The sequence below is a fragment of the Ornithorhynchus anatinus genome, chromosome X5 (assembly GCF_004115215.2).
Source record: "Ornithorhynchus anatinus isolate Pmale09 chromosome X5, mOrnAna1.pri.v4, whole genome shotgun sequence".
Lineage (NCBI taxonomy): Eukaryota > Metazoa > Chordata > Mammalia > Monotremata > Ornithorhynchidae > Ornithorhynchus > Ornithorhynchus anatinus.
In genome coordinates this window covers 56,988,316-57,000,643 of record NC_041753.1, presented here as the reverse complement: position 1 = coordinate 57,000,643, position 12,328 = coordinate 56,988,316, and the positions used below count along the sequence as shown (strand labels likewise).

Here is a 12,328-nt window from a genome sequence, read left to right as displayed (position 1 = left end):
ACATAGTAAGCGCTTAACAAATACCAACATTATTATTATTAATGATATTTGTTAAGCACTTACTATGTGCCAGTCACTGACCATATCACATGGAGCTCACGGATTTAGTCCCCATTTTACAGATGAGGTAACTGAGGCATAGAGAAGTTAAATGACTTGCCCAAGGCAGACAAGTTGGGCAGGATTAGAACCCAGTTCCTCTTTCCTGCTCTGTGGCCTTGGGCAAGTCACTTAACTTCTTTGTGCCTCCATTTCCTAATCTGTAAAATGGGGATTAAATACCTGCTCTCTCTCCTACTTTGACTGTGAGTCTCATGTGGGTCAGGGACTGTGTCTGTCCTGATTAACTTGTATCTACCCCAGCGTTTAGACCAGTTTTTGACACGTAGTAAGTGCTTCACAAATACCACAACAGTTAATGTAGTCCTTGTAGTTCATTCTAGGCAGGATTCTGAATTGACGTGCTTCTTTACTAAGTCTCTGAAACAAATAGGTCTGTTACCAGAAGATTAATGTTACTTGTGCCAGGAGCCAAACTATATTCTCAAATTTCTGGTGGTAAGTGAATTACTTGAATTGCATGCATTCAAATATAGGGAATGGATTTATTAAGTACAAAACCTCATCCCCCCCCAACTCCCCCAAACTGCACTTTTAAAAAGGTTTCTCCTCTAATGATATGGTGGCTTGACTCTTACTTCTATCTTCACTGCCTCCTGGGGTGTGCATGTGTGAAAACCCATGATTTTTTGAATCAATAAATGGCCATAGATAATGGGTTAATTCTAGAGAGGTAGAAAACCAGCTGTTTTAAACAGACTGTGGTGAGTTTTCATAAATGCAATGATGTGTTTCAGTAAGGAGGGAGAGTAGAGAGAGAAGGGAAAGAGAGACTATAGAGAGGGCCTAGTGGGAAGAGCACAGGCCCATGAGTCGGAGGACTTCATTCAATAGTATTTATTGAGCGCTTACTATGTGCAGAGCACTGTACTAAGCACTTGGAATGTACAGTTTGGCAACAGATAGAGACAATCCCTGCCCATTGATGGGCTTACAGTCTAATCGGGGGAGACAGACTTGGGTTCTAATCCCTGCTCTGCCAGTTGCTTGCTGTGTGACCTTGGGCAAGTCACCTAATTTCTCTGTGCCTCAGTTTCCTCATCTGTAAAATGGGGATTCAATGCCTGTTCTCCCTCCTACTAAGACTGTGAGCTTCCTGTGGGACAGGGACTATCTACCCCAGAACTTCCTACAGTGTTTGGCACATAGTAAGTGCTTAATAAATACCATAATTCTTAATAGAACAGGGGAATTGGATGTTTCAGTTTTGCTTGGCATGTGAATATGTTAGATTGTGGGTCCTCTGGTCAATTGGGTTTTTTTTTCTAAAACTGCACATTGCTAAAACAGCTACAGGTGCATATAGAGTTTCAGTGTGTTTCCTTCAGTGTGTGCTTTCTCTGTGCCCATTAAAATTGGACTGGTTTATCAAGGGAACAATGTAGATATCTTAATATTTATCCATTCTTTCAAAAGCAGTATTGTAAAGAAAGAGAGCGGGGTTTTATGAGATAGAAAGTAGGTTTTACATGCCCACTTGCTCTTTTCAACAAAATGTTTGTTCATTGTGTTTTTAATTGTCGATAAAGAAATTTAGCTTTTGAGAAGAGCCCTGTTTTCATTAATAACCAACATCTATGACTCTTCTATCTTGGAGATTAATCCATCCATCAGCCTCTAGTGCAGATTGAGAAGTTCTGTTGGGCTCTTTATCAGACGATTCCTTCTTCTCTCTCTGTATCTGCTCTTTTCTTTTCTCCCACCAACCCCAGTATATGGTCTTCGCTCTTCCCAAGCTAGCCTCCTAACTGCCCATCATTCTTCACTCTCCCATCTCCAATGCCTGTTCACACCTTTTCCTCAGCCTAGAGCCACCTTCCTCGTGTAGCTTTGCCAAATCACGTCATTCCTCTCCTTCAAAATCATCTTACAATGTCACCTCCAGAATTCACTCGCTGATGGATTCCCCCATCTTCTGTCATGCTATCCTAAATGCCATCCCAGCACTCATGTTTGTTTAGTGATTCATGGCCTAGTGAACAGAACATGAACCTGGGAGTCAAAGGAGCCGGGTTCTAATCCGAGCTCCATCATTTGCCTGCTGTGTAACCTTGAGCAAGTCACTTGGTTTCTCTTTGCCTCAGTTTTCTTAGAAGCAGCTTGGTTTAGTGGAAAGAGCACAGGCTTGGCAGTCAGAGGATGTGGGTTCTAATTTCGGCTCTGCCACTTGTCAGCAGTGTGACTTTGGGCAAGTTACTTAACTTCTCTGTGTCGCAGTTACCTCATCTGTAAAATGAAGATTAAGACTGTGAGCCCCACATGGGACAACCTGATTACCTTGTATCTACCCCAGTGCTTTGAATAGTGTTTGGCACATAGTAAGCACTTAACAAATACCATAATTATTCAAGTGCTTAGTACAGTGCTCTGCACACAGTAAGCACTCAATAAATACAATTGAATGAATGCATAAAATAGGGATTCAGTACCTGTTCTCCCTCCTACTTGGACAGTGAGCCCCATGTGGGACAGGGATTGTGTCCAACCTGATTATCTTGTATCTACCCCAACGTTTAGGACAGTTCTAGACACATAATCAATCAATGATATTTATTGAGCCCTTACTGTGGGCGGAGCACCATACTAAGTGCTTGGGAAAGTACAACACGACAGAGTTGGTTGACGCGATCCTTGCCTAAAAAGAGTTTACAGGCACATAGTAAGGGCTTAACAAGTACCACAATTATAATTTTTTATGTCGCTCCCAAGAGATGCAAGAGGTTTAAAAGCACGAGAACCTCATTCCAACCCCGAACATATCCTGAGCAGCAGGACTCCTTTGGGCTGCCTGCTGATAACCAGAGTGGTGACTGGTTTCAAAACTGCCTTTGGAACATTCAAACATTGGGAAGGTTGCCACAGTTGGGCTTCATATTATGCTGAGGAAAGATCCTACAGTTTGCCGTCCCCCCACCATAATCTCTCCCTCCTTTCCCCTTTCCATCCTTTCCCCCAAACCCTGTTGTTCTCAAACCTCTCATCCCCTGTAATACCATAAAACACCTCACCCCTGTTTCTTGTATCTCCACCTACCATTCTCCTCTCTTTCATCGTTATTAGTGGTATTGAGCACTTTCTGTGCACCGAGCCCGGTACTAAACACTTGGGAGAGTACAATACAACAGAGTTGGTGGACATGTTTCCTACCCACAGTGAGCTTAGTCTAGAGAGGGGAGACGGACATCAACGTAAATAAATAACTACAGCTCAACCCCTGCACACTGCTAAGCTCCTCTAATGCTAACCTACTCGCTCTACCCCAGTGTAGATATAGAGGTCTGAAATGAGGGCTAAAAATTTTCCCCTCCTCCCATCCCCAAGCCCGACAAGATCCTACACTTGCCTACCGTGTGACCTTGGGCAAGTCGCTTAACTTCCCTGTGCCTCAATTTCCCCCTCCGTAAAGCGATGATTCCATACCATCCTCACGGCTTTGACTACCATCTCTACGCAGATGACACGCGTACATCTCCGCCCCTGTCCTCTCCCCCTCCCTTCAGGCTCGCATCTCCTCCTGCCTCCAGGACGTCTCCACCTGGATGTCGGCCCGCCACCTAAAACTCAACATGAGCAAGACTGAGCTCCTCATCTTCCCTCCCAAACCCGGTCCTCTCCCAGACTTCTCTGTCACCGTGGATGGCACGACCATCCTTCCCGTCTCTCAGGCCCGCAATCTTGGTGTCATCCTTGACTCGTCCCTCTCGTTCACCCCACACATCCTATCCGTTACCAAGACCTGCCGGTTTCACCTCTACAATATCGCCAAGATCCGCCCTTTCCTCTCCACCCAAACGGCTACCTTACTATTACGGGCTCTCGTTATATCCCGGCTAGACTACTGTGTCAGCCTTCTCTCTGACCTCCCTTCCTCCTCTCTCGCCCCGCTCCGGTCTATTCTTCACTCCGCTGCCCGGCTCATCTTCCTGCAGAAACGATCTGGGCATGTCACTCCCCTTCTTAAACAACTCCAGTGGTTGCCTATCGACCTCCGCTCCAAACAAAAACTCCTCACTCTAGGCTTCAAGGCTCTCCATCACCTTGCCCCTTCCTACCTCTCCTCCCTTCTCTCTTTCTACCGCCCACCCCGCACGCTCCGCTCCTCTGCCGCCCACCTCCTCACCGTCCCTCGGTCTCGCCTATCCCGCCGTCGACCCCTGGGTCACGTCCTCCCGCGGTCCTGGAACGCCCTCCCTCCTCACCTCCGCCAAACTGATTCTCTTTCCCTCTTCAAAACCCTACTTAAAAATCACCTCCTCCAAGAGGCGTTCCCAGACTGAGCTCCTCTTCCCCCTCTACTCCCTCTGCCATCCCCCCTTTACCTCTCCGCAGCTAAAGCCTCATTTTCCCCTTTTCCCTCTGCTCCCCCACCTCTCCCTTCCCATCCCCACAGCACTGTACTCGTCTGCTCAACTGTATATATTTTCGTTACCCTATTTATTTTGTTAATGAATTGTACATCGCCTTGATTCTATTTAGTTGCCATTGTTTTTACGAGATGTTCTTCCCCTTGACGCTGTTTATTGCCATTGTTCTTGTCTGTCCGTCTCCCCCGATTAGACTGTAAGCCCGTCAAACGGCAGGGACTGTCTCTATCTGTTGCCGACTTGTTCATCCCAAGCGCTTAGTACAGTGCTCTGCACATAGTAAGCGCTCAATAAATACTATTGAATGAATACCTCCTCCTCAGACTGCAAGCCCCATGTGGGACAGGCACCGTGTCTGACCTGATTATCTCGTATCCGCCCCAGTCCAGTCCTTGGCGTGTTGGTAAGCCCTGAACAGACACCACGGTTATCGTCGTTCTTCCGGATAATGATGATCGGGGGGCTTATTTTCCCGAGTACAAATTTATCCACATAATGTCTCTTCCCTCTCTTCTCCCACTTCTTTTCAGTCCCAGAAAGGAAAATGAGAGCAGAGTAAGCCGAACGAGTCCCTTCCCCCGGCCCTCCTGCTCCCCACCATGAACCACTTGGAAGGCCCCCCCGAGGTGGAGGCGAACGACGAGCCCGGGAGCGGCGAGGTGAACGAATCCGTGGAGGCTGACCTCGAGCACTCAGAAGTGGAGGAGGAGGAGCAGCAGCAGCGGCGGCAGCAGCAATACGCAGCCTCCTTCCACCGGGACCAGGCCGGGGGAGACCAGGAGGGCCAGCCTGGGCAGCAGCTCCAGGAGGAGGAGGAGCGAGGTGGGACCCTGGCCCGGTCAGCCAGCACCGAGAGCGGCTTCCACAACCACACGGATACGGCAGAGGGAGATGTGATCGCCACGGCGGAGGACGGCTACGACCCGGACCGTGTCCAAGAGAACGAGGACGAGAGCGCCTACGGAGTGCAGTACCGGCCCGAAGCGGAGGAGTACACGGAGAATGCCGAGGCTGAGCACGCGGAGGCCACTCACCACCGGACACTGCCCAACCGCTTGCAGTTTCACGCCCTCGAGTCCGAGGAGGCAATGAACGCCGCCTACTCGGGCTATGTCTACACCCACCGGCTCTTCCACCGGGGGGAGGACGAGCCCTACGCCGAGCCCTACGCCGACTACGGCGGCCTGCAGGAGCACGTGTACGAGGAGATCGGGGACACTCCGGACTTGGACGTGCGGGACGGCCTGCGGCTGTACGAACAGGAGCGGGAGGAGGCCGACAACTACCGCAAGGAGGCTCTGGGGGCCCGGCTCCATCACTACGACGAGCGCTCTGACGGGGAGTCGGACAGCCCCGAGAAGGAGGCCGAATTCGCCCCTTACCCCCGGATGGACAGCTACGAGCAGGAGGAGGACATTGACCAGATCGTAGCCGAAGTCAAGCAGAGCATGAGCTCTCAGAGCCTGGACAAGGCGGCCGAGGACATGCCGGAGGCGGAGCAGAACTTGGAGCGGGCCCCCACTCCAAGTGGCGGGGAGCCCGACAGCCCGGGCCAGCCCCCGAGCGGACCCCGCCCTGCCGTCAACGCCAATGAGGCGGTGCAGCGGTACAGCAAGGAGAAGAGGGATGCCATCTCGTTGGCCATCAAGGACATTAAGGAGGCCATCGAGGAGGTGAAGACGAGAACCATCCGCTCGCCTTACACCCCGGATGAGCCCAAAGAACCCATCTGGGTCATGCGGCAGGACATCAGTCCAACCCGGGACTGTGATGACCAGAGGCCAGTAGATGGAGATGTAAGTATGGGATGTGCTCGGCTCACTTGGCCACGGGCTGTTCTGAACGCACCGTGGTGGGAGAGGGAATCACTGGGCTAGTTGGCCGCTCTGCGTTTGCACCTCATTTTGAGTAGAAGGAATTGTTTGCCGGTTAAACAGTCTGACAGGCTTTTGCTGTTGTGTTTTGTGTTTTTTATGCGGGTTGCTATGTTTATTTTAACCCCGAGTAACAACTTTTGCATAAATTCCCCATCGTCTGTTCTGTGCAAACAGAAATGAAAGCTGTGTCACTTAGACATGTGTGGACTAATTAGATAATTAGAATGATTAACATAGACTGTTGAGTTCTTTTGGTTATGCCACCTACGTAGACAATCAAGGAGTCCCTCTGTGCATGCTTTATAAACACATTATGTCTGCGATTCCTACAGTACTAGATACACGCTCTGCTTTCTGATTCAGCAATTCCTTATTTTCACTGCTGTTGATCTAATTACATTCTTGGTAAATGTTTGTTCTTAAATGGATCGTACTCTCATTCATTCAACCGAATAACACCCTCCAGTGATGACACGTTGGACACCAGGACTGCCCGCATTGCCTTTTCATCGGTCAATGGTATTTATTGACCGCCTACTAGGTGCAGAACACTGTTTTAAGCTCTTGGGAGAGTACAGTACAAGAGAATTAGCAGACTTGTTCCCTGTCTCGTATGGGACTCACAATCTAAATGGGAGGAAGAAGAGGAAAATTTAGGCAAAGGGAAGTTAAGTGACTTGCCCCAGGTCACACAGCAAGCATTTGGCAGAGCCGGAATTAGAACCCAGGTCTTTCGCACTCCGTGGACACTTTGCTTGGTTGTTTGCATATTGACTTGGGCAAACTAAACAGGCAAAAGTCATCACTTCTAAAACCTTTTTGCCCACTTTTCTCCAGATTTTTCTTTCATTATGTCCAGAAAATAGTTTCTTTCCTCTAGGTGCACTGTTGAAAAATCAAGCGTTTCAATCTCTTCTTTATTAGAGAGAAAAAAAGGAATGAATTCATCATTCTTGGGATTTAAGAGTTTCTCAACGCTAAAAATTTCAAAACGGACATAAAAGCAGCCGGGATTGCAACCAGACTGGAGACAGGCCCTCTGGCAATCAGAATGTCTAGTCCAAAGCCAGAGTGACATTCTAGCTGCCACTCTGTGCAGAGGCAGCTATGGCAGTCCTGCTAGGGGGCAAGGGTGCATCCCAAGGCAGTTTTAACTCCCACAACCCACCCAAAATTGTGATTAATGAATCTTGATTCGCCTGCTGATCAGCCTGCGCCCTGTCTAAGGTTTGCCACTGTAAGGAGATCAGAGATATCTGGGTCATCTAGCCTCCAGTGCTAGACTCACCCCCGACTTGTAAAAATGTTAGCTACTGTCTTTTTTTTTTATGGTATTTGTTAAATGTTTACTGAGTGTGAAGCACTGTCCTAAACCCTAGGATAGATACAAGTTAATTGGGTCAGACATAGTCCCTGTCCTACATGGAGTTCGCAGTCTAAGTAAGAGGGGGTGTAGGTATTGAATTCCCATTTTTACAGTTGAGGAAAGTGAGGCACGGAGAAGTTAGGTGACCTGCCCTAGTCACACAGCAAGCAAGGGGCAGAGCTGGGACCAGAACCTTGGTCCTCCGAGTCCCAGGCCTGAGACCCCTTCCACTAAGCCACGTCACCTCTCGTGCTTCGGGAAGGACATCTTCCCGAAGCACCTCCACGATCCAGGAATGAGTTGATAAAATCTAGAAGTTGATTATGGAGCATCAGGAAGGGTTTATTATTGGGAAGGGGCCATTGGATTTGAAATCGGAAGGTGGATTTTTGCATGGTTTCTTCACCCCAGGTAGTGACCATTTACATGCACATCCGTATCTAATTCCCACCTGTATCCTCTTTCACAGGGCTCTGCACTAAGCGCTCAATAAATACTGCGACTGCTACGCTCGTTATTGGTTGACTGTACCCTACCTGCAGGTGACAGCCAAGATCTATGGTGCCCTGGGGCTTGAGTCTAGACTATCCCAGGTTCCCACCACCCCGCAATATGTACATCCTGCACTATTTGGTGACTCGCCCCAGCATACCGAAGCCCTTCCCCCAATATTACATTCAGTCGCTGCCTGGAAATTAGTTCGCCCCCCTCCACAAATACACACCATCTTTTTCTCCCCTCGCCCCTCTCCTTCCTTCTCTCCTCTGTTCCCAAAGGGCTTTCTGACCCTAAAATGGCCTCCCCTTCACTCTCTCATATTTTTTTTTCCTGTTATTGTATTAACCCTCGTGACTCGAGGATCCACTGCTGAACTTTACCGTGCAGCTGCCGCATGGCCCTACTGCTATAAACACAGCACAGCACGACACAGCACAGTGCCACTCCTCTTTCCCTATCCATGGGCAGCCCCACCTGCCTTCCCCCACCTCACCCCGGCCCCAGCTGTGGCAATGGGGACAGAGTGACAGCAGGACGTTGAGTGCCCCAGATATCGCTCTAACAACCAGCGCTGTCACCCCACCACTCTCCTTTCTCTTCCCTTTCCCGGCCTGTTAGCAACAGCTGGGTAGGGCAGGGAGGTGCGGCTATAAATCAGGAAGGGGAAGGGGAAGGGGAGGGGTGACAGGTTGCCACCCGCAGCAACAGCTGTGGCTACGATTAGAGTTCAAACAAAGAAAAAAACATGGGAGCACCGAATGGGACATGGAGGGCTAAATTCAGGCCACGAAGGACATTGGGGCGGGGAAGGGAGGGATTTGCAGTGTAATCTTTACTTACCCATAGGGCTCGGCAGTCGTGTCGGGGCTGATTCTGGAACAGAACCAAACTAATTGCATGTAAATCTATGGGGAAGCTAGCCTATATTGTGATTTTCATGCAGTACTTTCCACATCTTTCTATCAACAACAGTGCTTGGCAGTGGCATCGCGGCCTGTTTTTCTTCCCAACAAGACTGAGGCATTGATTGTTAGCCATTTTGCAGATAGAAAATGGAAGGACAAGAAGCATCACCCTGCTCATCTGAGACAAAACAGAATCCAACAGACATGGTGGCCCCTCTTTTGTCAGGCAAAGAAATGCTTAAAGCAACAAAAAGGGAACGATTTCTTGGTATCCTACTCGGCATTACTTGTTAACCTACAATTTGAGACTTTACTTCCGTACTCTTTTCATTCCCACCACCCGTCTGCTTTAAAATTTCATCAGTCATTTAAAACTGAAGTGGGCAGTGATGTTACAGAGCTCTTCTCGGGTTTCTCTTGGCTATTCAAAGTGACATCAGCTTTTCACCATCACAGATTCACTGGAGCGAGATGTGTCTGATGGTCCGCTAAGTGGCAGGCAGTTCTCCAATTACGCTGTGCATTTTCAAATGAGAAAAAGCGATAGGAAGATTGATTGTCTTTTGAACCCACGGCTCCAAAATTTTCCTTCCTGCTGACCCTTTTACAGAGAGACATTTATCTCAACTAGTAATGTGTATTGTCTCACCAGACCACGTGATGGGGAGACAGGATGAGCATTTGGTGCTAAGAATAGCTAAACCCCATCAGAAGTGCGGCACAGGGCTGTTAGCATCTTGATTGTTATGTTGGTGCTAAAGAAGGCCTCCAACCTGCCCCTCTATAGAGAATGTGCTCCTTCCCCTCTTGTATCTAGGGTAATCAGAGAAGGATAGCATGGATTAACTGATAATCCAGAAAAACACATTTAGCCGAGCATTTTTACTTCCTCTCTCACCAAATATGTAGCGACAAGGAGAGCGCTTCAGGCTGCTTAGGGTCTCCTCTCACTGCCCAGGTTCATTTTTGGTTGGATCATATTAATGGATAGTGAAAAGGCCCAAAGGCATACAGAGGGAGTGGAGGAGGAGGAGGAGGAGGAGAAATGAAAGCTCTGGAATCATTTACACAAGGACAGTAAGTCCTGACTAACAGCCAACTGCATTTTGGAGTCAGGGAGGGATTGTCCATGCTTAGGGGTAGTGGCTGCAAAGCCCGAGTCAGTGGAGTGGCTCAGAGAGGACGATCTGAGATATTTGGACTAGTTCTCCCCTGGACTCAGACTGACACCTTCTGTCTTGGATGCAGGTAAATTCGGACTAATTCAGATCTAAATAATGTATATGGGGTCAGTGCTTCTGGGAGAGACAATTCAAGACTGAGTCTGAGTTCTCCCTCATCTTGATAATCAGCGATTGGAAGGTGCATGCAAGGTTATGCAGCTGGTGATTATTATTATTCTATTTGTCAACTCCTTACCACAGGACTAAGCGCTGAGGTAGATGTAAGATAAGCAGGTCCCACATGGGGCTCACAGAGTAGGTAGAAGAGAGAACATGTTTCGAATCCCCATTTTGCCAGTGAAGGAACTGAGGCCCAGAGAAGTGACGTGCCCACGGTCACACAGCAGACAAGTGGTAAAGTCAGGCTTAGAACCCAGGTCCTCTGACTCCTAGGCCTGGGCTCTTTCCCCTAGGTCACGCTTAAGCGCATGACTGCCCAGAGCAATGAGAAATTTGAAATATGACACATACTGGGGTCTGTGGTGGGATTTGCCGACCTCTCTCCACCTTCAAAGAATTATTAAGGTCACAGCTTCTCTATAAGGTCTTCCCCAATTAAGCCCTCTTTTCCCTGGCTCTCTCTCCCTTCTGAGTTGCCTATGCACTCGGATCTGTGACCTTTGGACATTTGATATTCACCCCTGCAACCCCCAGCACTTATGTACAGATCTTTAAATCATATATTATAAATTACGTATTTATTTATATTGATGTCCGTCTCCCCCTTTAGACTGTAAGCTAGTTATGAACAGGGAACGTGTGTGCTAATTCTGTTGTATTGTACTCACCCAAGTGCTTAGTACAGTGCTTTGAACATAGTAAGCACTCAAATACCAGTGACTGATTGATCTGAGGCAGATATTTTAGTTTAGATGGTATTAATGAATCAGTGGTATTTACTGAACACTTACTGAATGCTGAGCAATGTTCTAGGTGCTTGAGAGAGAACAGTAAAGTAGAGTTGATAGACACGTTTCCTGCCCAAAAGGAGCTTACATTCTAGAGGGGGAGACAGACATTCAGATAATTCATTCATTCAATAGTATTTATTGAGCGCTTACTATGTGCAGAGCACAGTACTAAGCGCTTGGAATGAACAAGTTGGCAACAGATACAGTCCCTGCCGTTTGACGGGCTTACAGTCTAATCGGGGGAGACTGACAGACAAGAACAGTGGCAATAAATAGAGTCAAGGGGAAGAACATCTCGTAAAAACAATGGCAACTAAATAGAATCAAGGCGATGTACATTTCATTAACAAAATAAATAGGGTAATGAAAATATATGCAGTTGAGCAGACGAGTACAGTGCTGAGGGGATGGGAAGGGAGAGGGGGAGGAGCAGAGGGAAATGGGGGGAAAAGAGGGTTAAGCTGCGGAGAGGTGAAGGGGGGGTGGTAGAGGGAGTAGAGGGAGAAGGGGAGCTCAGTCTGGGAAGGCCTCTTGGAGGAGGTGAGTTTTAAGTAGGGTTTTGAAGAGGGGAAGAGAATCAGTTTGGCGGAGGTGAGGAGGGAGGGCGTTCCAGGACCGCGGGAGGACGTGGCCCAGGGGTCGACGGCGGGATGGGCGAGACCGAGGGACAGTGAGGAGGTGGGCGGGGGGGGAGCAGAGCGTGCGGGGTGGGCGGTAGAAAGAGAGAAAGGAGGAGAGGTAGGAAGGAGCAAGGTGATGTAGAGCCTCGAAGCCTAGAGTGAGGAGTTTTTGTTTGGAGCGGAGGTTGATAGGCAACCACTGGAGTTGTTTAAGAAGGGGAGTGACATGCCCAGATCGTTTCTGCAGGAAGATGAGCCGGGCAGCGGAGTGAAGAATAGACTGGAGCGGGGTGAGAGAGGAGGAAGGGAGGTCAGAGAGAAGGCTGACACAGTAGTCTAGCCGGGATATAACGAGAGCCCGTAGCACTAAGGTAGCCGTTTGGGTGGAGAGGAAAGGGCGGATCTTGGCGATATTGTAAAGGTGAAACCGGCAGGTCTTGGTAA

The 12,328-nt window shown here is 48.7% G+C and overlaps 1 protein-coding gene across 9 annotated transcripts in view; it reads left to right on the top strand.

Moving 5' to 3' along the window:
- Positions 1-12,328, top strand: part of APBA1 (amyloid beta precursor protein binding family A member 1) — a 180,450-nt gene that overhangs the window by 107,431 nt on the left and 60,691 nt on the right. For all 9 annotated transcript variants that reach the window (XM_029055285.1, XM_029055289.2, XM_029055293.2 and 6 more), the window contains one exon: positions 5,015-6,280. In XM_029055285.1, coding sequence (XP_028911118.1) covers positions 5,084-6,280 — 1,197 coding nt within the window. In that variant the 5' untranslated portion in view covers positions 5,015-5,083. The remainder of the gene's footprint in view (positions 1-5,014; positions 6,281-12,328) is intronic.